The sequence below is a fragment of the Ciconia boyciana genome, chromosome 2, assembly GCF_034638445.1.
Source record: "Ciconia boyciana chromosome 2, ASM3463844v1, whole genome shotgun sequence".
Taxonomy (NCBI): Eukaryota; Metazoa; Chordata; class Aves; order Ciconiiformes; family Ciconiidae; genus Ciconia; species Ciconia boyciana.
This window is the reverse complement of record NC_132935.1, coordinates 106,218,772-106,245,193: the sequence shown is the minus strand read 5'-3', so window position 1 is coordinate 106,245,193 and position 26,422 is coordinate 106,218,772. Positions and strand designations below refer to the sequence as shown.

The following is a 26,422-nucleotide window of genomic DNA, read 5'->3' as shown; positions in this document are numbered from 1 at the left end:
CTTTTCTTTAACTGGGTAAAGTGTTAATTTTTGTGGGATTAAAATGGAACTATTCACGAACTTGAAACAAAGCACATGCATAGCTCTTAGATCAAGGACTGAGCTTTCAGCACTGATGAAGGACTAGGCCCTCGTTTTCCAGAACTCTTTTCCCTAAGAAGCTATAGAAGGAGTGATGCTAACTGAAAATTGTGGTATATTCATTGTCTGCAGCAAAAATTGGCAAATGAATTAACAGTGAAATTTCGATCCACGTTAGAGCTGGATCTGTAGCTGCTGAAGACAGTGGAAACGTTCCTATTGACTCCTATAATGATAGCCATTATTTGTGATTTTTTTTTTTTTTTTACTGTGGTATCTTTATAAATAAGAAATTGGTATCTGCATCTTCTGCATACGTTTCTCATTAATAGCTCTTCTCCTGCAGAATGATGACCACTTGTATTGTACAACTCTTTGGAAGCACTGTTTCCAAGGGCTAGGTTTTGCAATGCTAAAAGGTTGCAAAAGGAAACACTGGCATGGCCTTATACAACTCACTGCAAGCTGCGCTTGTGACTTGTAAAGGCTGTTTCATCATTTCGTGTTCTTCTTCAAGTGATAAATTGGGTGGTAAAAGAAGAAACATCAGAAATAGGAAGCTTATCCTTGTATTATCTTGCGAAATAATTTTATTTTATTGCTTTTCTGTGCTTTACAATGTCCTGTTCCTGCAGCTTTCCATGCACGTTGCAAAACAGATCTACCAGAGCTTGGCGTCTTTCTTTGTACAGAAAATGATTTTTAAAAGCATTTTGCTAACTATCTTCATATGTCATTATAGTACAGACATACATATTGGCCAAAAGCACTCTTAAATTTCAAGCTAAAGCAAATTTGTTCAGCTAAAGACTATAAGTTCTTCTGTAATTTCAGGAGTACAGCACTTCTTATTCATAAGGGATCAAGACATGAAGTGTAGCTTCTATTTTTATGCCATAATTGCATTAAGTTTATAGAAAGCAAGTGTTGTAATATGTAGTGCTGAATCAAATTAGTGATGGATAAGAGACTGGAATAGTGTACCAAGTTCAGGCACCTGTCTTACATTGTGTTCCTGTCTCCTGTTAATTATTTGCTGCTTTGAAGGTAGCCCAGGTTATTCTAAATTTTGTAGTTGTTATTCTTGGAGAATGTGGAAAGATAGGCTGATCATATATATCAGCAAAATACTGTTTGAGAGAGAGGGTTTTTCATTTCTGCCTCTTAAGTAAAACCAAACTGACCAGAAGGGTCACTCAGCTATTTGTAATTTGAACTCCATCAGTCCTTCTGGGGAAGATGTATTGACTCTCTGTTTGCTTCTCTGTGGGAAGTTCAGGCAAGCTTTCAAATGCCACTGTGTAGGCTGTGTAGGCTGCTGACAGCACTTGAAGTCCCCATTACATTTTTTACAGATCTTTTTGAGGGGTGGCCTTTATCAACATTTTCCCTAATTCCTCTGAAGAACAGCATGCTTTTTGTCAATTGGTTACTGTCTTTCATCTGAAAGATAGCTTTCTTTGGTGGCCATGGCTCTTTATCTCTCTCTATATATAGTGCTTGTGAAGTATATTGGGATCACTCAGCATGGAAGTGACAGCGCAGAATATTTTTAGCAGTAAAAGGCTGTGCTTGGAGGTATCTAGTTCGGTGAGGACAAGCAGTCCATCAGAATTGCTGCTGGTTCCCAAAGCACTTGCTAATGTTTGCCGCTAGCGTGCCTTGGTCCCTCTGGCTGCTGCTCAGGCCCCGGCTGCCTGGTGCCTGGTTGTGCATCACCTTCCCTGTTTCCTCTAGGGACCGTGCGAGATGCAGGAGGTCTGACTGCTGCTGCTCCTGTCCCAGCGCGGCTTTGCAGGTCTGCAGCTGCCTTCCCTCTCACCAGCAAGAGGCAGCTGGCACCTCGGTGCCCCAGAGCAGGGGAGGCAGAGAGCAATGCCTGCTGGTTCCCCATCTTAGATGCCCTCACCATCCCTGTCTCCAGCTCCAGGACCAGCTGATGATGTTCAAAGGGCAGCACATCCTGGATACTCCCTCATTTAACACTTTCCTTAATTAGTTAGCTGTTTACTGTCCAGGAAAATGAAGCCACAGATCTGAGAGCGATCACAAAATGTTTGCTTTTTGGCCAAGCAGGGCCAAACCCAGGCTATGCAGTGGATTGCCAGCTAAGCAGAGAGCTAGTTTAAAGGTTAATCTCATTTCAAAAATAGAGGGAGGGAGATGCATTACAATGCCTCATTGGAAAAATGTCAAAAGCCATTAGCTGCTGGCTGAAATATATGAAAGGGAGCAGTATTAACTCCGCTCTTCATTTTGTACGGAGGTGAAACGAAGCATTTCACCATTTACCTTCAGGAATTAAGATGCAACATGTTTTTAAGGTCATTTCCTTTGTTATAGGGATTCTCAGTAGAAATATGAAATAAAATTTGTTTTCCTTTGCACGTGCTTTTTCTCTTTAACATACCATATCATCTATTCACTTACATATGGCATGAACGTTGATGAATGTATGTACACACATATGCACATATATGTAGTGCACTAAACTGCTGTATATTTCATATGCACAATTTTCTTTGTCAATGTGCTACATACATAATGTCCGTGTTCAGGGAATAGCATGCCTGGAATAGTATCACTTGCCAACTGAAACAGGTAGATCAGGCGTATTCATACATTCCGACCTCTGGAGCAGTTTCAGCTGCTGCTTTTTTTAACTTTCCAGGGGATATTCCTTTCTTATCTTTCACCTTCCAAAAATACATACATTCAAAAATTGAAAGGGAAAGATTTCCTTTTTGGACCTGCATGTATTTTTCTAGAGCTAAAATTTGTCTGGCTTAAAAATCCCAACTAACGTAAATTTCTACTGGACTAAAAATAAGTTTTCTTTCTTTGGAAAGAGGGAAGTACCTAGCTTTTCAAAAGAGACAGACAGGGTTTACATCTGGCTGTAAGAAGGATCTACATACTGGATTTCTAAATGATGAGATTTGTAAATATGTTTGATTTACAAAAATGTTTTTATACTTAAAAGCTCCGCTGCTCCTACTTGGGGTGACCTGCATGTTGCAGAGCTCCATAAACTCATAATAAAATATCCTTCCTACTGCCTGAGCCTGTATTTCATCAGTGGCTGCTGTCCATGAACCGTCTGCGCATGACTAGCTCCATGTGTGTATCCCTTCCCTGATGTGCTTTGCGACCTGACCTTTTGCTTTGGACGTTGTCCTTCCCGCACATCCCTGTCTCTCACCTCCGCGGCAGGAGGCAGCCTGCAGATGCTACTTGGTGGGAGCAGCTTGTTCCAGCTTTCCTGTGGTTTCACCTGTCAGCTATAACCATAGACCGGCTTGCTTATCCCTTCCCTTTGGGGGTCTTCTACCTTGGACATGCAGATGGAGAGTGATCCTTTTTCTCAGTCTGGTTTTCCAGCCTTCCTGCATGTTTCCAACGAAAAGGAGGAAAGGGCTTTCTGCAGTTGTCCCCACTGGCTGAGCTCACAATAGGGATGTGATTTGGTTTGTGTATGGGCATATGTTGACATCTCTGTCAAATTAGAGAGATTGCGTGACGCAGAGTTCACACTGCCTTTGTGCCAGCTGTGGGAAGCAGACAACAGCCGATGCAGTGGAGGTGCCAGCTGGCCCCCATAGATACTATGTATGAACACAGCATTTTAAATCTGATTCTGGGATCTCTTGTGCCACTAAACTCTGGCCTAAAATGTCTGTGATTTCTTAAGCAAGGCCAACCAGTCTAGCTCAGCTAAGCCTCCTTAAGCAAGCATGGTATTTTATAAACAATATATCTTGAGGAACAGTAATTACCCACACATCTTAATAACATGGCAGGCATTGGAGCATCTCCAGCAGCTTACAGAGGCTAAATATGACAAATAAACGTCACAAGTGATGAAGCCAGAGGGCAGTATGCCTGAGCTGAGGGATGCTCTCTGTGCCCCACCAGGACGAGGGGCCAGGCAGGGTTCCCAGGCTCCAGCCCAGTGCAACGTTTCAGTATATGCTCACCTTTAAGTATAAAGTGTTTTCCCTGCCAAAGGAAAAGGGACAGTTCATAGGTTTAAATCTCCTCATGTGTATGTAAGTGTTCCTACTTCCACAGAATTATGTGGGTAACTCTGGATAATCTGTATCCAGGATGGTCCTTTACTGAAGGTAGTCATTAGTAAGCCAAAGCTCTGAGAGCAACAGTGTATACTTACCTGCCCTTTTTTTATATATAATTTGGCATTTAAAAGAAGACACAACCAGCTATAAAGTACAGAGGAAGAACAGAAATCATACCAGAGGATTTTACTGTTGAAGTGTTACCGCAGATATGTACTACGTGAATGTGCTGAAAGATTTCCACTTCAGTAGAGAGCATGAAACAGAGCTAGTGAAATAATTACTCACAATTAGCAAGTCAACAAAGGGAAAGTGTATTGTAGATAGCATTGCCATTTATAATTATCCATTGCAATCATTAATGATCTCTTTAAAAGGTTTTCTGTTGTAAGTCCCTGTGCTGGTTTTGGCTGGGATAGAGTTAATTTTCTTCATAGTAGCTAGTATGGGGCTATGTTTTGGATTTGTGCTAGAAACAGTGTTGATAACACAGGGATGTTTTCGTTCCTGCCGAACAGTGCTTACACAGAGTCAAGGCCTCTTCTGCTTCTCACCCCACCCCACCAGCGAGTAGGCTGGGGGTGCACAAGAAGCTGGGAGGGGACACAGCTGGGACAGCTGACCCCCACTGACCAAAGGGATATCCCATACCATATGGCGTCATGCTCAGCATATAAAGCTAGGGGAAGAAGAAGAAAAGGGGGGATGTTTGGAGTGATCGCATTTGTCTTCCCAAGTAACCGTTATGAATGATGGAGCCCTGCTTTCCTGGAGATGGCTGACTGAACACCTGCCTGCCAATGGGAAGTAGTGAATGAATTCCTTCTTGTGCTCTGCTTGCATGTGCAGCTTTTGCTTTACTTATTAAACTGTCTTTGTCTCACCCATGAGTTTTTTCACTTTTACTCTTTTGATTCTCTCCCCCATCCCACCGGGGGTAGTGAGCGAGCAGCTGTGTGGTGCTTAGTTGCTGGCTGGGGTTAAACCATGACAATCCCTCAAGAGAGTGGCACCAGAGAGTTCCGTGTTGGTAGCCCACTTACCTTCCTCCTTTGAGAGCACAACTATGTAAAACCAATGGGACAACATTGGCATCTGCTTGCTGCTTTATTCTTTCAGTGAAAGTGTAGTTTCCTTCAATTCAGAAGTCTACTTTGTTTCACATTTGTATATATATATATATTTTAATAATATGTTAGTCTTTGAGTTTCTTGGCTTTGTCCGTTGGGCTGCCTCTTCCACTCTGCAGCCGGTTGCACTGTCAATCTGTCCTCAGGCACGGTGTTCCTTGTTGCATGGTGTCATCTTTGTTTTCTCATTGACCTGTGTGATAATGAAGCAAGTCCTTCACAGTGTAAACAATTGATGTATTTTAATCTCAGATTGAGTGGTTCACATTTTTCATCAGCTTTTAGGGCGACTAATAATTAATGTAATTGTCTTCAGAACCAAATCTCAGCACCCACCTAGAATTGTTTCTGTAGCAAGGCTGAGTTGGTTAAAGTGCATTTGTACAAATCTCTGTTAAAATTAAAACTGTCCTCATTGCTGAGAGGAAGAATCCAGGAGGTTGCTGGCTGGTTTCTGCAGGTAGAGATCATGGCCTTTTGCTTTAGCAGGGCACAGATGTGAAATCCATTTCATCCCCCTGAAGCTGGAGCAATGAGGCCTCGGCCGGGCCCATCCCGGGTTGCTGCTTCGGCCGCTTGAGTTCGCGTCCATTTTGGGCTCCCACAGGCCACTGCCCATGAGCCCTGCTCCACTCTGACAGGCTGTAAATGTCTTCATATGTCTGTTTTATTTTTGCTGCACCGTTTGTATTTAGTGACGATCAAAACCATAAGTGTTGGCCTGGTATGGTGGCAATATGTGCATTTTTGTTTACTTGAAAACCCGGCATAAGCTAGTAGGTTGGCAGGTGTGGCCCTGAGGCTGCAGCATGGTGTCTCGCTGGCTAGTTTTTAAGCTGTGGGATAAAAGAGGGTCAAGAACCAGGCCCTGGCCTGGAGGCCAGGATGTGTTTGCTCACATCTACACCACGTAGGGCTTGCAGATTGGTCTGGAAAAGAGCTTGCTGAAGCAGTCTAAAATGAAACTTGGAAGCAGACTAAAAATTTATTGTGGGGACAACCAAAAGGCCACTTCTCAGGCTCACTACCCGCCCGCCTTTTATTTAACATGCAGCCCTGTGCGTGCAAGGTGTTTGCTTCCTCAGCCTTGGTTTTCAGCAACTTTTTAGAGATTATTCGTTTTTATAGACTACTCCTTGACTTGTCTGAAGATCAACTTGGTAGGCTGGCAGCTGCTAGGTGTCTCAAAACACTGCAAGGGGACAGCGTTTTGTTATCAGTCATTTGGGTTTGGAGGCTGAGAGCTGTGAAGGCACCCAGTGAGTGGAATTCTTAAAAACTAAATATCCTTTGTTGTAGGCTGCAAGAAATAACCACATCTGTTGTGATACAAATGAGTGTAGTGCAGATGCCTACATGCAACTATTTTCTGTGGGGTTTTTTTAGAGGAAGAGTTGGTGTAAAGCAGGGATTATTTTTTCCTACCATTCTCTCTTAACAGCTAGATAACTACATTTCATTAGGTAGGGGTTCATCCATGCTAAGCTAGATGTTTTCATTTTTGAGAATTTTGTAGGAATGTATTTTTTAAAATTACATTTCAGGAAAAGCTGTGATTTTTAAGAAGAGCTGCACTTTTTAAAAATATAAATGAGTGAAAAAGCTAATTTCACAACATGTGGTGCCAAGCTGTCTAGCAGCTCTAGCATGTTCTGTCAAGCCAAAGGCATATTTTTAGCCTGACTCTCTGCTATGCATGTTGTCATAACGGGCACGTGATGAGACTGTTTTCTTTGTTTATAGATGAGGTCTTGTCCGAAAACTTTTTGGACTACAAGAACCGTGGCGTCAATGGCTCTCACCGTGGTCAGATTATCTGGAAGATTGATGCCAGCTCTTACTTTGTGGAGCGTAAGTATTTTTCCAATCCTGCTACAGTATAATTCAGTCACTGCAGAAAGATAATTGGACTGCTTTAGTTGTTCTTACGATGTTTTTATGCCCAATATGTCCTTTAGGAAAGGCCAAAAATGTTACCAAAATCTTTGAATGTATTGAGAAGAACTGCAACATTTCATGGAGTAGAAAACCACAGTTTCTGCAAGCGAATAAATTTTGTGGACATTGACTTATTTACAGAATATTTTTGGTATACAGTTATGAATAAGTGGTTTAATCCATTTGCTGTTATTTGGACTATATCATTAGTAATGAACTGCATTAACTTTAAGATGTTATTAAGGAAAAGAGGAACTCGGGGGCATAATCTTAGTGCAGGAAGAGTCACACTGACTTTTAATTGGAAAACTTCATGGTGCATCCAGCTTCCACCAGATTGAGGTGGATTCAGAGGTAAAAAGGGTTGAGTTCTGATCATCATCTAGACTGATAAAAGTATAACAATATGTAGTTGCAGCAAGGTACACTGATTTCAAATTAATTGTTCCTCATTATATTCATATATTACCCAGGGCATCTGATGCAATGCAGTGTAACTCTTTTCCGTCCCCTTAGCAATCAAAATAGAGAAACACTGAATTTAGTTCTGCAAAGTACTATGTACCTTGTACAGCAGGTTAACATTTCCAGGCTTGGCTGTCCCACATCCCTGACCAAAGTGAACCTGACCATTTGAGTCCTTCCTCTTGTCAAAGAGTTACCATGAATGGAATTCATGGTCGTCTTTCAAGAACACAAATAGGGTACTCAAAAGACTGGACTGAGATCTACAGCAAAACATCTGTGGTGATAGAACTACGTGTATCCTTCAGGAGGAGTTAAGCCTGAAGAAGCCTAGCATGCAACAGTTTCAGTTTTTCAATTGTACTGGATGTTTCCGATGATCTCCCTTAGCCTGCTGGGCAAAATTCAGAAGTTTTGTAAAAGCATATATAAATTGCATGACAGTCGGGTATATCTGTTTAAGACTGTCTGAATTTGAGAGCAATCAAGGGAATCTTTGATATAACCTAAATTCTAAAGGATTTGGAAAGGATAGGAGTTATACTTGATTAGATTAATCTATGACTTGGATGCTGCATGCAGACATTTTACAGATACTCTGTCCTAGAAACAGGTTATTCCTGCACTATTAAGCATTGCTGATGGTCTGTCATTCCTAATGTTAAGTTAAATTGAGAATGTTGTTCTAAAGAATTAAGGGAACTGCTGAAATGTCTACAGGACATACAGAATGCTTATATCCTGTGTTTTGAAAAATACATTTATGGGAAATTGTTTAATATATAAGAACATTGGTTTTAGTTACCCTGTTTTTGGGGCAGAAATACATTACAGGAGCTAACCTTTAAAGCAGACTCTAATTTTGCAGCTGTTTCTTTGAGCTGTGGTTACTAATCCGTGAGACTGATCATGCTTTCTTTTAGCTGTTAAAGAAGTGTGTGGAGGAGAGAAAAAATCCCAGAACTGGGTTTTGAAGAGGCCTTAGTACCTTGGTTTACTGAGGAAGGGTGGAAGTGGGACTGGGCTGCCAGTAGCTTTCCTGCCTAAACTACAACAGAAAAGAAAAAGACAATGTGAGAAATGCTTAGGAGAAAGCCTCTTCAGGTGGGCCACATTTCATTAAGGGCTCAACTGCATAATGAATTATGTCAGCTTAATAAGTTGCCCCCATTAGCTGAGACATAGTAGCTGTTGTTAATTGATTGCATGTACGTTCTTCACTTGCCCCACTGTAAGAAAATGCAGCTCAGCGTAACCATCCTTCACTGATGCTTAAAACTAAGTTGTACTACACCATAGTTGGACAGCCCATGCTTGATAAGTTGCTACCTCTTGGTAATTTGTTATGCTGCCATCATTAGGTTGTGAATCTCAGCCCTGAGATTATGTACCAGTGCACTCATCAAGGACAAATCATTGCCCTGTCCAGAATTAAAATAGGAGAAAATGAAGTAGGCACTAGTAAATAATAGCACATGTGGATACTCTTAGAGGCACTTGACTATTGAAGTGGGAAGTTAAAGCAGTGAAAAATGTTGATGTATGTGAATTTTATATAACTAAAGGCATATTTGAGAGTTCCTGCTCATTGTTGAGACTTACATATGAAAGTCTCAACACAGCTTTGCAGTTGATTAAATGTTACGTTAAAAACTGAAGTGTCTGAAAACATCATGTATTTCTATCCAAAGAGGACGGTGTAAACCACCTTCCTTCAGACTTTTATGTTTTGGACAGAGATCATATCTTCCTTTTATGTTGCGTAGCACACAATATGGTGACATTTGCAGGAATAGAAAGATACTGGTCATCAAAATCAAACTCACCTAAGAAATCTATTTTCTTTTTCTTGCCATTCACTACAGAACTGAGAGAACCGGGAGGGCAGGGCAAGGGTATGTTCAGTGGTAATGTGATATAAGAATTGCTGTGTTGGTCCAAAGTTAACCTGACCCAGTGTCCTGTCTCCAAAAATGGCCAATAGTGTAGACTTGAGGAGGGTATAAAGGTAAGCAAGTGTTAGAGTCTTCTAGCTGGAGTAGTCTTAGCTTCTGTTAATCTGTAGCTCAGGCACTTCCTGAGGTAGGTAGTCTTTTTATTTAGTGGTTGTCAAGACATACAGTAGGTAGCTAAGAAGTGGTAATTTATTTTCAAGGTATCTGTATTGTTTTTCTGTGCATTATGTTATACTTTTCTTAACTTGTTATTGATTGGAGTCTTGCTGATTCTAGCATTAATTCTCTATAAAACAGAGTAGGTCACTTGCGAAGGCAGCCCTTAATTTCTGCTTTTGCTTTTCCTGTAACTATCTGTTCACCTGTTTCCTGTTGGTATCTGTTCACCACATGAGTCAATATTGGCAGTTTATCAACCACACAGTGCTTCAGAAAATGTTACGGTATACACTGCAGAGTTTGGCCCATCATAGCTGGCAGGAGCCATGATGAAGGGGAAATCACAGTATGGCCAAATAAAGAATTGGCCTTACATAGAAAATTTAAAGTTCCCAAGAACTTAAGGCACCCTGCGCCAACTGGTTTGGTTCCTGTTCTTGAAATGTATAAAGGTTTAACGTTTTTGGTGGTGCTATTGTGTGAGGTAAAATAGGCTTATTATCGGGGGACCATGGGGATCATCCTGTCCAACCTCAGAAGTCAAAGTTTTTCTTTTGCCAACAGTTAGACTTTAGGACTCCCCACGGGGTATTTTTGTACCACATTTAAGGAAATTACCCTTATGCTGTGACCAGCCAGCCACTTGACATAAAGAGCTTAAAAAGACATTTTTGAACTTTTTTTTATTAAAGAGCTATATGAGGGAACTTGAAAAATCAAAGGTATTAAAGATTGGCTGATTTGCAACAGTGAAATTCCCATTAATATGAAAAAAGAAGTGTTAGGAATGGATGTCAAGTAAATAGAGAGTTATTACTCATTTTCTGTATTTTGAATCTGGAGGCATATATAATGTGTTAGGGAGTATTTTGTTCAAAAGCCTTAATGTTCCCCAATTAGTTATCCTTTCTTTTCTGCATTTTTGAAAATTAACAAGCAAATGAAATATGACACTCTAACTATGTAACCTGTAGTCATTATACATAAAACTACTATTTAGGTACTTAACAGAATACTGACGTCTAATCACTTTAGATAGTAATTTCCATGCAATGGTCTGGGACCTGGGATAGGGGTGACTAAAGGCAAAAGTGTCTGGAAGTTATTTTCTTCGTGGTGGCAGATTATCAAAACAGAAATCTTCTATTGGACGCAGTTGTAATGATAATTACTGGCAAAAACCATCAACCTGGAGGATCACACTAGAAAGAAATTGTGCACATGCTGCCACTATGGGCAGAAGAAACTAGCAATATTGTGAGAGATTTGTAGAAGTGCATCAGGAGTAGAGAACACAAAGGAAAGCATGGAAAGAAATTGAAGTAAGTTTTTGCATTAACTGCACTTCTTGTACTTTTATAAAACTGAAATTCTGCAATTTCAGATGCTTCTCAGCTGTTTAAGCTATACTTTCCCAGTATTCTCAGTGGGTTGCCCGGTCTGAGTCATTAAGTTTTTTCAGGTATATTTAAAATCTCACTAGGTTAAGAAGATGCTTTTTGTGTGGTAGGTCAATGACAATGCAAAATAGCTTTCACTTTTTGGAACATACTTCTATGTTTTGGGGGTACTTGGGCAAAATACACGTTGCTTTTGAATTTGCTGATAGCCTGGTTTATGACCATCTAGAGAGCCCTACCACTTTTCAAAACAAAGATAACTTCTTAACACATACCAGCATTTTCAGATACCACAGCCGTTTAAAGTTTGTGTTTGTTTTATAGTGATCTACTTATTCACCTTGAAAAGGACTAATACCTTTCCCAGAGAAGCCTATGCCTTTCCACTTTGCATATCACAAACTTGCAACATAATGTTGCCAGACAGATATGTAATTGGTGTGAGCCAGAGAGGGAATTGCTTCCAAATTACAGCATGAATGCCAGCATAACAGAATTTATCTCCTATTAATACCCAGCAAACAAAAAGCCTTAACAGCTACAGGGGCAATGTTGCACTACTCAGTTTTGCATTTCTACATAAGTCTGGCAATTTGGGTTTTTATGCCAGCTAGTGATAAACAGTAACCATCCACTGTAACCACAAAATGGTTGGGGTTTGGGGAGAGGATGGAGGAGGGAAGAGAGGCTACGTGCCACTAGGGATGTATACTTTGTGTTAAGGCTTGGAGGGCACTGCAGTGAAAGAACCAGCCTATAATGGGTTTTCCAAGAAAGTAAACATGCTCTGCTTCTTTGCAATTTCTGGCACACTTTTTTGGCTTATAGAGCAATACAGAGACAGAGTGTGCAAGAGACTATTTCACTGAGGTGCGATACAGCATCTTTCTATAAGCACAGTATCAAACTAGCATATCCTTAAAACGATGAGAAAAGTTTTGACACCATTCAGAATCGCACTGAAGATAGACAAATACCTGGGACCCCTGTTAGTCTACTGGCCTTTCTGTAGATTGTTTTACTACCTGGCAACTAAGAAAACCATTTCCAAGTGTAACCTTTCATCTGTATGGCAGTTTTATGTGGAAGCTTATGCAGCAGTTGTTTGTTTAAATTTTTTGCTGTTGTTGTTGCTGCATTTTTATTAATAGCAAAGATGGATGATAGGCCTTGCAAAGAGCAGAAATTGTAGTTGTTTATTCCTATTGACTAGCAGGGAAATAATGGTAAAAAAAGCATGCAACTAAAGTCAGAGGTCACAGAGATCCTGGTACATCTGCAGGTAGAAGGCATATGTTCTAGGTCATGGTCAATATATGCCATATATGTAATATGTACAGAAATGTCCCCAAAACTGACAAACAGTCAACCCTTTCATCTGGGGCTCTCTCTAGAAAATATATCTTTTGCATTGCTTTTAGGAAGCCAATATAAAGGCTGCTTTCAAAGTACGAGTAATTGAAGGATGTTGTAGCCTCAAATGTTTCCAAATAAATGAGGCACAGTAATATCAACAAAAGCTTTAATGAAGCTGGAGTATTTGCAAAGTTTCCTTTTTCTGGACAGGCTGTTGACAAGTCCAGCCCACTAAAATAATTTCGTGTCTCCATTTACATTACCCCAATGTCTCTCAAGTCACTTTAAGAAAGAATGCGTGAGTTGAGATTAATAGAGATAAGGCTGTTGAAGTCCATCCTGCTATACCTTTGAGCAAATGAGAATATGCTGCATGACTTTAACCTTCAGGAGTCCACAGATGGTAAAAACTTGAGCAACACAGAAGCATCTTCAACAGTGTGAAGACTATTTAGCAGAATGGTTAAAGGTGTCAGAGAAAAACCAGATATGAAGCAATAAGAGAGACTTGTGCCCCAAAAGGTGCATCTACTGCTTGTCTCTGCCAAGGAAGACATACCATAGTTTTGAGGTTCTTTCTCTTCATCTCCTTGCACGTGTAGTAGTCTTATTGATGCTTTTTGGGTATCTTCCAGCCTACACACAATTTTTAAATTCCTCCTTCTTTTCCTCAGCCTGGTACCCTCATAGTAGTTTAATTTTCATATTTGAGCCAGGCTTAGCTTTGGGAAGAGAAGCGCAGTCTGAGCCTGGATGAAGGCATTTCCCAGTTCAGGGCTGTTGAGCTTCCTCAAGAACCCTTTGCTTTGGATCCTTTGATCAGCCCTTTAATCTTGGCTGTTGTATTTCCTGTTAGTTTTTCTCTTACAAAGTCTTTCTGTGCTAGGATTGTAGGCAGCAACCTATGGATACATAGGTCAATCCACACAAGACATTAGACAGCTATTTCTCAGCTTCCTGCATGATTGCGCTGTGGTAGGTTAACTGAGAGACTTGTCTATGAATCAGATTTTTTCTCCATCTTTCTCTCCCTTTCCACAACTTGTTTTGACACTTGGACATATTTTGTTTATACCATGGAGATCAAGGCTGTTTGTTTATTCATTCCCACACAGGGAAGAAGATGCTTGTGTTGCAGCATGCATGCTTGGTGACACCATGCTGGGACAGCCTGGCTGGTCCCCACACTACCTGCTTTCCGCTTTTCATGGCAGTGCTTAAAGAAATTACAAAATCTTTGCTTGCACAAAGCTGAGATTGAAGTGAGAGCTCTAATAGGTTGGTAATAGGAGTTTCAGAAAGCTGTCTCAAGGTGAACTTGAAAGCTTTAAATGAGAAATAATGCCTGATCTTAGGCACACTGAAGTCAGAGCAAGTCTTTCTTCACTAAGCAGTAGTTCCCAGTCACAGAGACCACAGCTTATGTGGTCTCTTGTCTCAGCTACTTAACCTAAACAAGCATAGGCAATGGTCAAAAAGTTGCGGTAACATTTAACTGAGGTTTTAGTGCTAATTACACTGAACGTTGGGGCATTTGGGACATGGTTTGGATGCACAGATCTATTCTTCTTTGTTAACTTCCAAATTTTTATTAGTTGCTTTTTTTATTACAGTAGTGTCTAGTGTCTCCCGTGAAAAGTACATCTTCTTTTCTATGTACTAAGATAGTTTCTGTCCTAAAGAGCTAAGGCCACATTTTTGAAGGTAGAAGGTCAATGCAAATGTTTGAGAGCTCCGCTTCAAAGCTGAGATAGGGAAGATAGATTAAAAGGTGAGAGGTGGAAACAGAGGCACAGAGTGAAGAAGTGACTTGCCAATACATGGGTACAACTGCAGATAAAACTTCAGTTTCCCTGCTTAGTGTCTCACCTGGTAATTTTAGGCCACTTCTAATCTGTTTGCAGTCTGAACTGTTGGGAATTACTTAAAAGTTGTACCCTGAAAATAAATGTGCCCTGCAGCATGGTACGTTCCTCTTCCTTTTGTTCTTTAAGGAACAGAGTTTCTGAAAGCTCTTCTGCTGGAAAGAGGGGAGAGGTTTGTGTAGGGCTCTTATGGCTTTATCGAAGTTGGAATGAGCCCCAGAAAAAGTGGTAATGAATGAACCAGGATTTTTCCTTTCTTTTCTGTTCAATTTTTTATTTTTAAGCCAGCTGTGGGCATGCTGGATCTGCTTGTTATTTTCTTTCTCAGATGTTGTCAGGTCAAGGGACAGCAGTAACTTCTCTTGCAGTCCAACAGCCCAACTCTTGCCTGGCCAATCCTTTACCTAGGAAAGACAAAGATTTGTGGAGTCATCTCACTGGCTGAACATAAGACTGGTGCAACTGGTTCCAGCCTTGTTATTCCCCTACAGCTAGGCTTGTCTCACATATGGAGGCAGAAGGGCACTGTTGTGCCAGTGCTGCTGGGTGACCCCGTGTTCTGGACACACAGACCATAGGGTCAACCCCCAGCTTTGCCTGGCATCTTGTGTCCCAGAGTGGCAGAAGAGTGCAGCCTGGTGAGGATGCCTGGCCTGCAGGTCAGGTCCAAGCTAGTGCCAAGCAGTACCTGAGGCACCAGATGTGTCTCCTGTTGTGAGATGCAATACCATGTGATTTTGTATCTTGGGAAGAAGATGCTTAACAACAAAGGGAAAAAAATCACAGCCCTTTCCTGTTCTCTTCTCCTTCATTTATCACATTGTTTTCTTCATCCCCATTATCGTTTTTTCTTGCACACATCTGCTCAGTCCCTAATTTGACTAACTCTCCTAACTTGGGAGATTTGGGAGGACACAGAAAATTGTGACTCTTTTTTGGGGGACACTGGCCTTCTTTCAGGCTCATTTGATCTTAAGGTAATGGGAAAGTTGACAAAGAGTTCACTCTTTCCAAGCAGGAGCTTGTTGCTTAACACCCTTTACAAGAAACAGGTAAGGACCGGTGGACAGCCAGTAGTGCTGCTACTGCCAGGAGATTGAAAAGAGGCTATGTGGTCCTTACAGCAGTTCCTGTTTGAATCTGTCAGGAGCTGGGAATGCGTGGCTTTCCATGCTCCAGCATTAAAATTTGTGGGCAGCTATAACTTCTGATTTGGTCTGCACCACTCCCTCTTCTCCAGATCCCACTGAAGATATCAGGTAGGGCCTACATCCTTCAGCACTTCTGGAGTCACTTGTTGATCATGCAGTTTGTTCCCTGGGATAAAGTAATTTAAGTAGAAGCTGTCAGACCACTCTGTACCTGGCAGCATGCCATGGGGAATGGTACATCTTCACTTTGGTTCTGGAGGAGTCTAACTGTAGATGCCAAAGTTTGAAAATATGGGTTCACATACATGTTCATTTTGCTCTTCCAGTCATGTCAGCAGTATCCTCAGACATGTTGTACTTGCTTTAGATTCAGAACTCCTGCGCTTGTAATGTGTTTTCTGCTTTAGCTTTGGTATCACTTAGGATACCATAGTGTGTATCATGTACTTGAGGAAATGAACAGAGAGAGATTCCTGAAATCCAGTAGTGTGGCTAGTAGCTGTATTTTTCTCATCTTACCTAACATTTGATAAATGCATGAATGATACCTATTGATTTGCTGCTTTGAACTTTAGATGTTAGCATTCTGCACAATGGGTGCTGAAGTCACAGAGTTTATTTTAATGGATTGCTACAACTTAGATAATGTTGGTTTGTGATTGATAATCTTTCCACTATTGACAGTAAGAGATTACAGTGTCATCTTTGACTCACAAATCAGTTAGTCTTTGCCACTGTTAAATACTTCTGGAAAGTTTATTTTGGATGATGCTGTCTAGGAATTTGGTGAAATTGCTCTGGAGGATAGATCCCTTCTCTTTGCTCCCATTGCACAGGGGCCCCTATGCTTTCCCCTTGGATACTTCCATTGGGCATGTTTCTGAAGCTGCTGCAAGCCAAGTTAGTCCCCACTGAATTCAGGAAGAATTGCTTGCATGCAGCCTTGTGTGCCATCATGCCTAGCACCTTTCGTGTACAACTATGTACAGAGAGCCCAGGTGCAGACTTTGGCCCAAGTGGTTTTATCTTTGTAGAAAAACAGAAGACAAAGGCAGTGGAGATGGGAAGCAGCTGTGATTGGAAGGGTATCAGCACGTGCATCAAAAGGTCATATTTACTCCAAAAGAGTGGTAAGGTACTGAGCCTTGTTTCAGTTATTTTCTTATTAAATAATAATAAAAAAGTACTGTATTTAGGTTTTTGTAATTAAGGATATAAGTTCAATTCATGGATACAAAACTATTCAGGAGACAAGGCGGCTGTCTTGTTGCTGTCAGATCTCAGCACCATCAAACTTGAACATTTCTGATGATGGAGGGCATTGGGCCCCCAAGGACATGGGTCTATGACCAAAGGCTAAGTTGCATCAAGGGCTTGCCTGAGAAAGCAAACTCAGCAGGTGGTTTATTGACCAAGCCCATCACTAGTTTAAAGGTCCTAAAGAATAGATCAGTGTCAATAATTTACCATTTCTAATTTTGGATAATTTTATGGATTTTTTTGTAATCCTGTTAAAGCATACCATGAAAGTAATTAATCAAAACAGAACTCGGAGCGTCTGTATTAAAGATAACATTTTTCTTAGTTTATGGAGGCAGTGAGTTTGCTTCATATCTAAAAGAAGGGGCTCTTTTTTTATACCTCTCTGCAGTAGTGAAGCATGTGAAGGGCTCTTAGATGTCCAATGTGGCACAGGAAAATCTCAGTATAAAGAGGGATAAATCCCTTCACATAATACAGAAATTTGGTTGTAACCCTGCTATGTCATTGTCTGGTTTTGGCCAGCCATTCTGTGTCTCATGCTGTGTAGTGGTTATGGCAACATTTATCCAACTCATACAATGCTGTTTGGACAATTTTATTAGACAGAAAAACTTATTTGACCTTCCATGAGGAAGGCAGAATTATATCTGTTGTGTAGTGCTGTAGTAACTCATCCTGCTTCTGAAAAAGTGCACATATGATGCAGGAAGCCTTTTGATAATTGGCTTTTCTTGCTAACTAGCTAGTAAATCTAGCCCTGTCATCATCTTACTCGTGGTCCAGGGTTTCCTGCTATAGGACTGCCAGATGTCAAGAACACCATTTATATCCAGAGTAGACTTACTCAGAGAGCGGGAGGTCAGCAGGGATGAATTACTGTTTCCCTGCTGGGTTCAAACACTTTTGCCCAGCAGAATCATCTTTCTGCCAGGTCTTTGATATTGGTAATAGGATCTTGAGAGCCTCAGATGAATAGTGTTTTATACTTCCAAGCTATTCTCCAACCCTCCAACTTTAGATGTTCACTTTACCCCATTAGCAGCAGGTATAATTTCCTCCCATATCTCAGTGCTAATAGCTTTTTATAACTAAATAAAAACACAACCTTGAAATAGATACTTTTGCTGTAATTGTTCATTAATTAAATTTCCATAATGATGCTTCTTTCTGTCCTTCCCCTTTCATTAAATTACCTATGCTAATTTCATTATACCTTCTCTCTTTAAAAGTTGTCCTGCCTGTGGATTTTTTTGCAAGTCTCCTTTAACCAAAAGCACCTGCTACAGTGAGACTCTAAGAGTAGACAGCAGTGTTTATTCCAGACCCTTCCTTTTCCTTGGCAGGAGAGCCTGTGTGCCTGGCAGGTACTTGTGCAGTTCTGAAGCTGTAGGAAGCAGAGATGTGGGGAGGTGACGCATTTACTTATCTGGGGTGAGCTGTCACAGCTCACTTGTATCTCTAGACTCATTCCTGAGAATAAGAGCTACAGGTCTGATTGCTTCTCACTCCGGGGCCGTTTTAAGGCAGCTTTCCATGATTAGGCTGCGTATACTGATAATCTTGCTTCCTCTTAGTGGCCTCTTCACACTATAAGAAAAATATGAATACGATCGTTCAATAATTTTGGGTTGTCTGGTCCAACTACTGGCTCAAGGCAGGTCTGGTTAGAGCAGGTTGCTATAGACCCTGTCTAGTCAAGTTTTTACTATCTTCAAGGATGAAATTACCTTCTGGGCAACCTCTTCCAGTGTTTGGCTACCCTCATTGTGATTTTTGTTTTCTTACACCTAATCAGAAAACAATAATAATAATGATGTAACCTAAATGTAAATGTGTCTCAGGCCTCAGATATAAAAGTGGAACAAGTCTTATTTCATTTTCAAAGACGATCTTTCTCTATGCCTCTGTTTTGTTTTTTCTTGACCCATTTCTTTTGCATGGCTGGGGTACCTTACATGTTCAATAATGATTTCCATTAATTGGAAATGTTAAAGGAAAAAGGAAATGTTAAAAATAACTTTTTTTAAAAGATCAGGGCAAAAAATAGTTATCTTATAAATAAAATGCACAAAGATATCAGGAATGGATTTTTTTTTAAAGAAAATAATTTACACCATAAGAAACAAAATCGATTTTGATTATGAAGTGCATTGCTGCTATGTTGCTAAGCCTGAGGTGTAGCCGGGGCTAGAAATAAGATGGGCAATGCACGTGTATCAGAATTTAAGCTGTGGTTGTTGTAACTTGCCAGCAGTGTTCCCCCAGAGACTTCTGAGTGGTGGAAGTACAAAACCAGCAAAGTAGAGAGTGCAAACACAAGGGGGGAAAAGCACTCAGAATACATGTGTAATCTTTTTGCAGTAGAGAAGCACTAGGGAGCTTTCCCAGGCACCTCATGGGTAAGGGCTCTTGGCTTCTGAGGGTCCCTCTGAGCTCAGCAGGCAGATCCCGAGAAGGGAAGCAGCTTTTGGTGCAGCTTGTGTCTCATGGACACCTCTCTCTCCTGTCTCTAGCTTCAAAAATCAATCTATGCACAGAAAAGTTTCTTAACGCTTCTGTTGTCTAGCACAGGCGTTACAGGTAGGTGACTGCAGTTCTGCTTCTCCTTTTCTACTCCATTAGAATAAGCCTATAGTTGGAACACATGAAAGTCTATCAGGGACTTGTAGAGATTTCAGAGTCTCGGTTTGTGTTCCTACTAACTTGCTGTCTATCCAAGCTGCTGAGCAGCGCTTCCTGAGAGTAAAATTGCTTTATAACCTGGCAACTCTGGGTTACTCCAGAGATACCTGGGAACCCACACAAACTGATGTGTGATTAACCTCCCTGGATTGTCAGGCAACACTTGAACAGCAGATATACCACACCAAAAAGCAATATGCCTACAGAGTATTAGATTAGTCTGTCTGCTTAATTGCTAGACAAGATTTAAGGATGAAAGAATGTATTTCTTTAAAACAGAATACAAGTTCATTATTAAGATTTTGCTTTACAACAAGGAATTCTCCTTAGCTTCTCAGGTATAGTAGCTAATGCTTATTTCTGACTTCTGAACCTCTGTGGTCTATGTTAGCCTAGAGACCTTCAAGAGGTGCATTTTTCCTCTTCCGATTGATAAAGGTGTTTGCCTGAGGTGGAATGAGCTAGCCCTGCTCACTTACAAAACACTAATTAGTTTTTCTTTTGGTTTGTCACTGTGGCATCTCGTGGTCGTGGGGAGAGACAGAACTATTTCCTTCCCTCTGCTTGCCTAGGATTTCTTGATTTACATATAAGTGATGTTCTGTAATTAGCGCGCTTCTGGATTCAGGATTTCAAATGTTTTCCTGTTTACAGGATATTATGGTAAGCTTTATGAGGAATATTAAATCTGCCTGTGAGGAATATTAAATCTACATAGCTAGTAGATTCACCATTTTCCTTTCCCTTTGGGAACTGCAGGAAGTCTATGCATGGCATGTCACAAAAATGAGAAATAAATTTCGGTACCAGTATACTTTGGCTTTATCCTTTCTTTTCTTCTTTTCCCTGACTCCTCCTTAGATTTTGGAGAACCCATCATGTACCTTTTTTGTATTAAAGTGAAAATGTAAAAGAAAAGGCATATAGTGACATTTTGGATTGTAGGGGCTCAGTTCAGAGACAGCCACAACAGAGTCATCTGTGGTGTTTAAGACGATGCTACCTCAGTTAGTTGTCTGTGTTGGCTCTCCGACGGAAGTCATCTCTCACCACCACACCATTTTTGGAGTGACTGATTACTGGCCTTGTAATCAATTGTAATTACTGGATTGCTTGCTCCAATCCTGGTAGTTTAGATCACCTCCAGGTGCTATTCCTAAAGGCCTCAGCATCCTACTAGGCTACCTAATGTAAGCAAGCCTTTGGGGCTGAGTCAGCTCGCGTTATCTAGAGACTTCAGATGTGTGGGGCTCAGTTGTGGGACCTTAACTGAAAGCCTCTGACATGTGTTTTTTGTTTATCATGTTCTGGAGCAGAGGGAATTTTCCTGTGGGTTCGTGCTGCCTTTCCATTTTAATTTCTCTCTGACTTTTGAGGGAAAGAAAATGAAACTTAGCCAGAAATCTCAGCTGCAGCTATGTTGATTTCCCTGACCGAAGAGTAGGTGGCAATTGAGCAGATCAGCCAAGTTTCCCATTATTTCTATCTTACAAAGGCAGAGGATTCATAGGCAGAGTCAATTCAAACTAAAAGCTTAGTTTAAAGCCTTATCCTGGAAACTCATGCCAGCTTTCAACCTTGTGGCAAAAGATGGTCCTTTTTCAAAAAGATTGACAAAAGTCTCAGTACTGTTTGTAGTCTCCCTTGTCCTCAGTCAGTAGTAGAGCAGAGGTCTTACAACTCTAGGGGCCTGCGCTGTGCATGTTATACTACACTGTCAGTGGTGGTTGTGACTGGGGAGGGTGCGGAGATTAAGCCAGTGTTGATTCTTGTGACGTATGTCTTTCTAGAGCTGTGAGCAGCTGTCCAGAGGGGGCTTCCAGTTGTTCTCTAGAACATCTCTTTTCAAAGATCCCATCTCTAGTTGTATCAGAAACACTTAGCAATGCTCAAAACAGGGAGACGTGTGACAGTGCACGAGTATAATAATCTACACTGATGTCTTTCAGTGGGGTTTGAGCTAATTTATGTTATATTGCAACTGGAACAGGCTTAAGAAGGCCATAAATTAAATGGGAGAAGGCACTTGCTCTTGCAGAGCAGTTCTGTGGACAGCAGGATCTGAACTCCTCTAGAACTCAGAGATTGAAATACTGTCCCTGCTGCAGTTGAGGGAACTAGCTGTTAATTTAAACAAGATAACAATTTCACCCAAGAGTGTCAGAATTTGCTGGTTTAAAATTATTAACTCTCTCCCTGGTATATAGTCATAGAAAAGCATGAAAATTTCGTATAATTCCCTTTTTCTCTTTGCACTTCTACAAGAATAAAAAGTAACTAAATAAATTGCTTCTGAGATGAAATTTTCTATGGTGGTTTAAGGCCTGTACAAGGGTATTTTGTGACTGAGCTGCGAAACCATGAAAACTGGGTTAATAATGAACTGCCCGACACAGCCTTAACAGTAGCACTGCTAGCAGGCACCTCTGTAATTACTGCTTCTCTACAAAGAGTGCTGAGCTTCTATGATGGAGTAAAAATCTCATATTGTGCTTTCTTCTGTTATAAAATGACTCAGTGGAAACCTTTTAAATATATATAATAACGTGCAAAGATAAAGTTTCTGCCTCTGAACTAGCCCATTTAGGTTTTGTGCAATTTCGAAAATAGAATCTGGTTTTGCTTTAGCAGATTTATTTCTTTTTCAAAATTTCAAAAATTTGTTGCATTTGAGATGCAGTGAAATGCTAAGTAATACTTCTGTGACATGCATAAATGATTTAGATGACCTATGCATGTAATGTGCTGTGGAATGTAAATCCAGTTGGTAGTACATTTAGCAGATTTTTTTCTCTACCTGGCTATTTTCAAGCAGAAAGATTGCAGGAGCTTTAGAAATATTTTGGAGAAGGGCAGCAGGACTGAGTGACATGTGAATGTGAAAGGAACAGATTACAGCTGAGGAGACTATTTCTTTTGGAAGGAAAATGAGAAGAGGTAGGTGCAGTCTCTGTCCACTGAAATCAGTGGGAGTTTTTCTGTTGGCTTTAATGAGATTAATCAGACTTTTGACAGCTAGTGTGGAAGAGGCATATAGTCGAGATGTTGGAAAATATTTAAAAGGATAAATTAAACACAAAATTTGTAAGCAGTTTTTGTTGTGCCATGGACTAAAAGTTACTTAGTCCTTCAAAACACTTTCATTTTAGAAGCCACAGCTTGTCAAGGCTGACATAAATGTTCCTGCATGCTGGCAGCTGACTCAAAGTAGTATCTGCCAGCCCTCTCTGAGGTCATGACAGTTACTTTATGGGAGGTATATTCTCCAAGCTAGCAAGGAGGTGGAAAAATGAACCATCAAAACTATAAAACAATACTGGAAATACATTTACCTCTTTTGGAGTCTTACTGTGGCATTCAGCAGTTGGATGTCCACGACAGCATTATACAGGTGGACAACATATATGCACATATGCTTTCTTTGACAGACCAAATTGACATGGTAAAAACGCACATCTTATTCTGGCCTTTTGCTAGGAGGTAAATTTGTGTATCCTCAGGGCCTATTTGAGACTTCAGATCTGGAATAAATGTGTGCTAGTAAAGGATCTCTATTTGAAAAACAAGAGGCTGGGTATTTTGTGTGCATGAACTAGGATGGATCCATTAGTTTATGTGAGGTGATGTCAGTTCACAGCAGGTGAGAGTTCAAGTATTTGGTTTTCAGACTAGAAATTCCCAGAGGTAGCAGAGGAAAAAAAAAACTACAAACCAATCATCTACTGCAAACCCATCCTGAAATCATTATCTCTCTTCTTAAAATTGAAAAACTCAAAGCAGTAGGACAGCTTGTTCCTCTCCTGTGGTCTCAAAACTTCATTCATGGCTCTGTTCGATGCCCTTTCATTTTCAGCTCTCAATGCTGCCAAAAAAGACATGTTTACTGGTGATAGTTAATAAGAAGGATACTTGCAAAAAACCTCCCACATTTACAGTATTTTTTTAATAGATTCTTTTTTGACCTGGTGAGTGAACTAAAATGTGTTACCTGCAAATACTTTTGTATGACCTTCTTGGCACTGAGAGTTGTGTTTTAAAACATATAAGCTACAGAATCGTGAAGACTGGATGGGGAGTGGCCAGGATGTGTTTTTGAGCATCTCAACAAACGAGATGATTGGTTTCAAGAGGCTATTACAGCTTCTGTAAGAAGGGGACAATTCCCCTGATGCTGGTGAAATCCCACCAGAAGATGTAAAGGAACTGTTTGGTTAATGCATCTGCAGTACATTATGTAGAAAGGGCAGATAGAGTTTATGTAGCAGTGTGCCTGTTATTGTTATCATAGCCATTAGTTGACCATGACTGTTTGCATCCCAAGAGAGCTCTCCTTCCATAGTAGACAGCCCTTTCCCTCTGTGTGTTGTCTATAGGCACCTACAGCCAGCCAGTTAGATCAGTAACTTTCAGTCTCACTTTCCATTCCTTCCTTCTTCCTTTGTGATTGCTGGGCAAGGTGCCAGTGCTTGTCTGAATGCCATGCTCTCTCGGTGAGATTTATAATACTGGGAGTGACAGGGTTACAGCCCAGGAGTTTTTTAACGTACAAACCTGTCTGTGATTTAAGGGAAACATAGGTGTAGGGTAGATCTGAACAAACAAGTACTTTAAAAGAAATTTGGAATGTACTTTTCAATTTCAGTGTGACCTGACTGATTACAGATTAAGTAATAAGTAGAGCTAAATCCTGTGATGACCCGCTCAATCCAATCCCTTCAGGTCAGCAGAGAGGCATGCATGTAGTGCCTTACCTCTACAGAGGCAGATTGACCAGCTGTACCATATACCTGCTGGGAATTTAACTGTTACTGAGCTGCTATGCTCCCAGATGCTAATACACTTTGTTAGGGCCCCTACTGAAAGTCGTCATGAGCATTGCTTTGCAGAAGAGAATACCTTCTCCAGTGACTGAAGAACAGCCCCATTATTATGAAAACTGGCTTGTGGAAGGACTAGCAAACACGCATATTCCTCTCTCCTTTGGGTTGGGTTGCCAGAAGTATAATTTTCTTCATCTTATAGAAGAGGAAATTAAGTTGGGAAAGAATGAAACTACTACAGTAAGTCAGTGGCAGAGGTTCGAACAGAACACAGGTTTCCTGGCGTCAAAGCATTTCATCTGAATGCTCAGCGTGTTTCTGCCAGAGATGGCAAAGCAGTGGCCCAGGTTTTGCAGGACACTTGAAGTCTTCAGTCTTACCGCAGGCGCAGGAAGCTGCCATCTGTCTTCCAGACTGCAAGGAAGAGACACAGCATTTTTCTTTTTCAGTGTTGCCTCAGTAAAAGGTTGAGAATCTCTTGCTTGGGGCTATAGGAGGCATAAATGTGAGTGCCAGGATTAGGATTAAGTGTCATATTTTTATGTATGTAACTGGTAAATTAGGGGAAAAAATCATGTATAATATACATTTAAGTATAAATTAGCAATAGTACGTGTTACAAATGTGCAGGTGATTCAAAGGGAATTTACTCCAGAATAATCTTTTCTCCATTACTACTTCCTTTTTTCAGATGCCCTTTGCCTCTGCTTTTGATTCTGTCTAGGTTCTCTGCAAGCTTATTTCTGAAAAACAGTGTTTTAAAAATAGTCTAGGTTACCTGCAGCCTGGACTGTATAGTCATCCCACTGTGTGTTGTCACATAACAGCTGTTAGATCTTGCTCAGGCTATTGATGATTTGCATTAGGGTTTCCTTTTCACAGTGCAGCAAATCCTGTGGGAGTTAAGTGTGCTGTGGTTGGAGACCTTAGCCTTTACTATAAAAAAATTAATAATGTTTCCTGTCTGTCACCTATGTGTGTGATGGCAGCAATTTCAGCTTGGATGGGCTTGAGCAAGCTGGGAGTTACTGCTGTCAGGACGGCAGCTCTGAAGGCTTGCAAATGTCAGCCCCAGCCAATGAAGCGAACATCTACGGCTCGCACCATGGGTCCCAGTGGTGAAGTTCACAGACAGACAGAATAGACCAGCCACCTGGCAGACACCTTCAGGTGATGGACATACTGGCATCTGTATACAGTTTTATAATCAATAGGAACTAACAGTGATTTGAAGACCATTTTTTTACAGTCTCCCAATGTACATCTTGACCTATTTTGTGAGAGAATAAACCTTCCTCATCCTGCAGTATCTTGTCCAGGCTGCCTATGATTCTTTGTCCTCTTGCTTGTTTAAATGTAGTATTTCTGTTCCTTGTTGTTCCAGTATATGTTACAAGATAGTAATTTTTAACCTGCACAAATGGAGATTCATAGTAATTTTTTCCCCACGGTTCCTTATTTTTATTGCACTTGAAAACAAATACACTCATCTGATGCTCTCATCATTAGATTCACTGGTCTTTTTACAGTCGGGATATTTTCTCTTGCCTTTCAACTTAATGTAACCCATTTGTAGCCCCTTCTTTTTACCGGTATCAAGTAAGATACTTTTGGAATTGCTGGGGTTTAAAAAGTCATGTTTCATTTTGTGATTACAGCAATTTTCATCCGTAATTATTAGATTGCAAATAAATGGTGAACAGAAGTTTGTATTTTAGAAAAGAAAAAAATAGTTGTCGCAATAGGAGATTGCAGAGGGAACTCTAAGCTGGGAAGTAGTAACAGGTATAATACCTCTTTCTTAGCAGCTTTTTGATCTTTTCCTTCTTGATAGCTTGTGCTTTGTCTTATAAATTCAGAAATTAACAGTAGGCACCGTAGCAGTGGCACCTAGTCAAAATGCCCTTGTGAATAGAAGTTTTCTGAATGGGTGAGCAGCCACATACAGGCCATCTCAAGCCAAAATGTAAGAAATCCTTCACTGTAGAGTGGCTGAACCAAGTGCAGCAAAGTTACCTGCTTTCTACTTCTACAGTCAAAATTGTAGTGAATCACTGAAGTCTCATAGTATGCTTCCTATA

At 40.7% G+C, this 26,422-nt stretch overlaps 1 protein-coding gene across 6 annotated transcripts in view; it reads left to right on the top strand.

The window, feature by feature from the left end:
* The window catches only part of HECW1 (HECT, C2 and WW domain containing E3 ubiquitin protein ligase 1), a 271,082-nt gene that overhangs the window by 97,209 nt on the left and 147,451 nt on the right, over positions 1-26,422 (top strand). For all 6 annotated transcript variants that reach the window (XR_012041074.1, XM_072853421.1, XM_072853420.1 and 3 more), the window contains one exon: positions 7,031-7,138. Coding sequence is in view for 5 of the 6 variants with exons in the window: in XM_072853421.1 (XP_072709522.1) it covers positions 7,031-7,138 (108 nt within the window). In the remaining variant the exon portion in view is untranslated. The remainder of the gene's footprint in view (positions 1-7,030; positions 7,139-26,422) is intronic.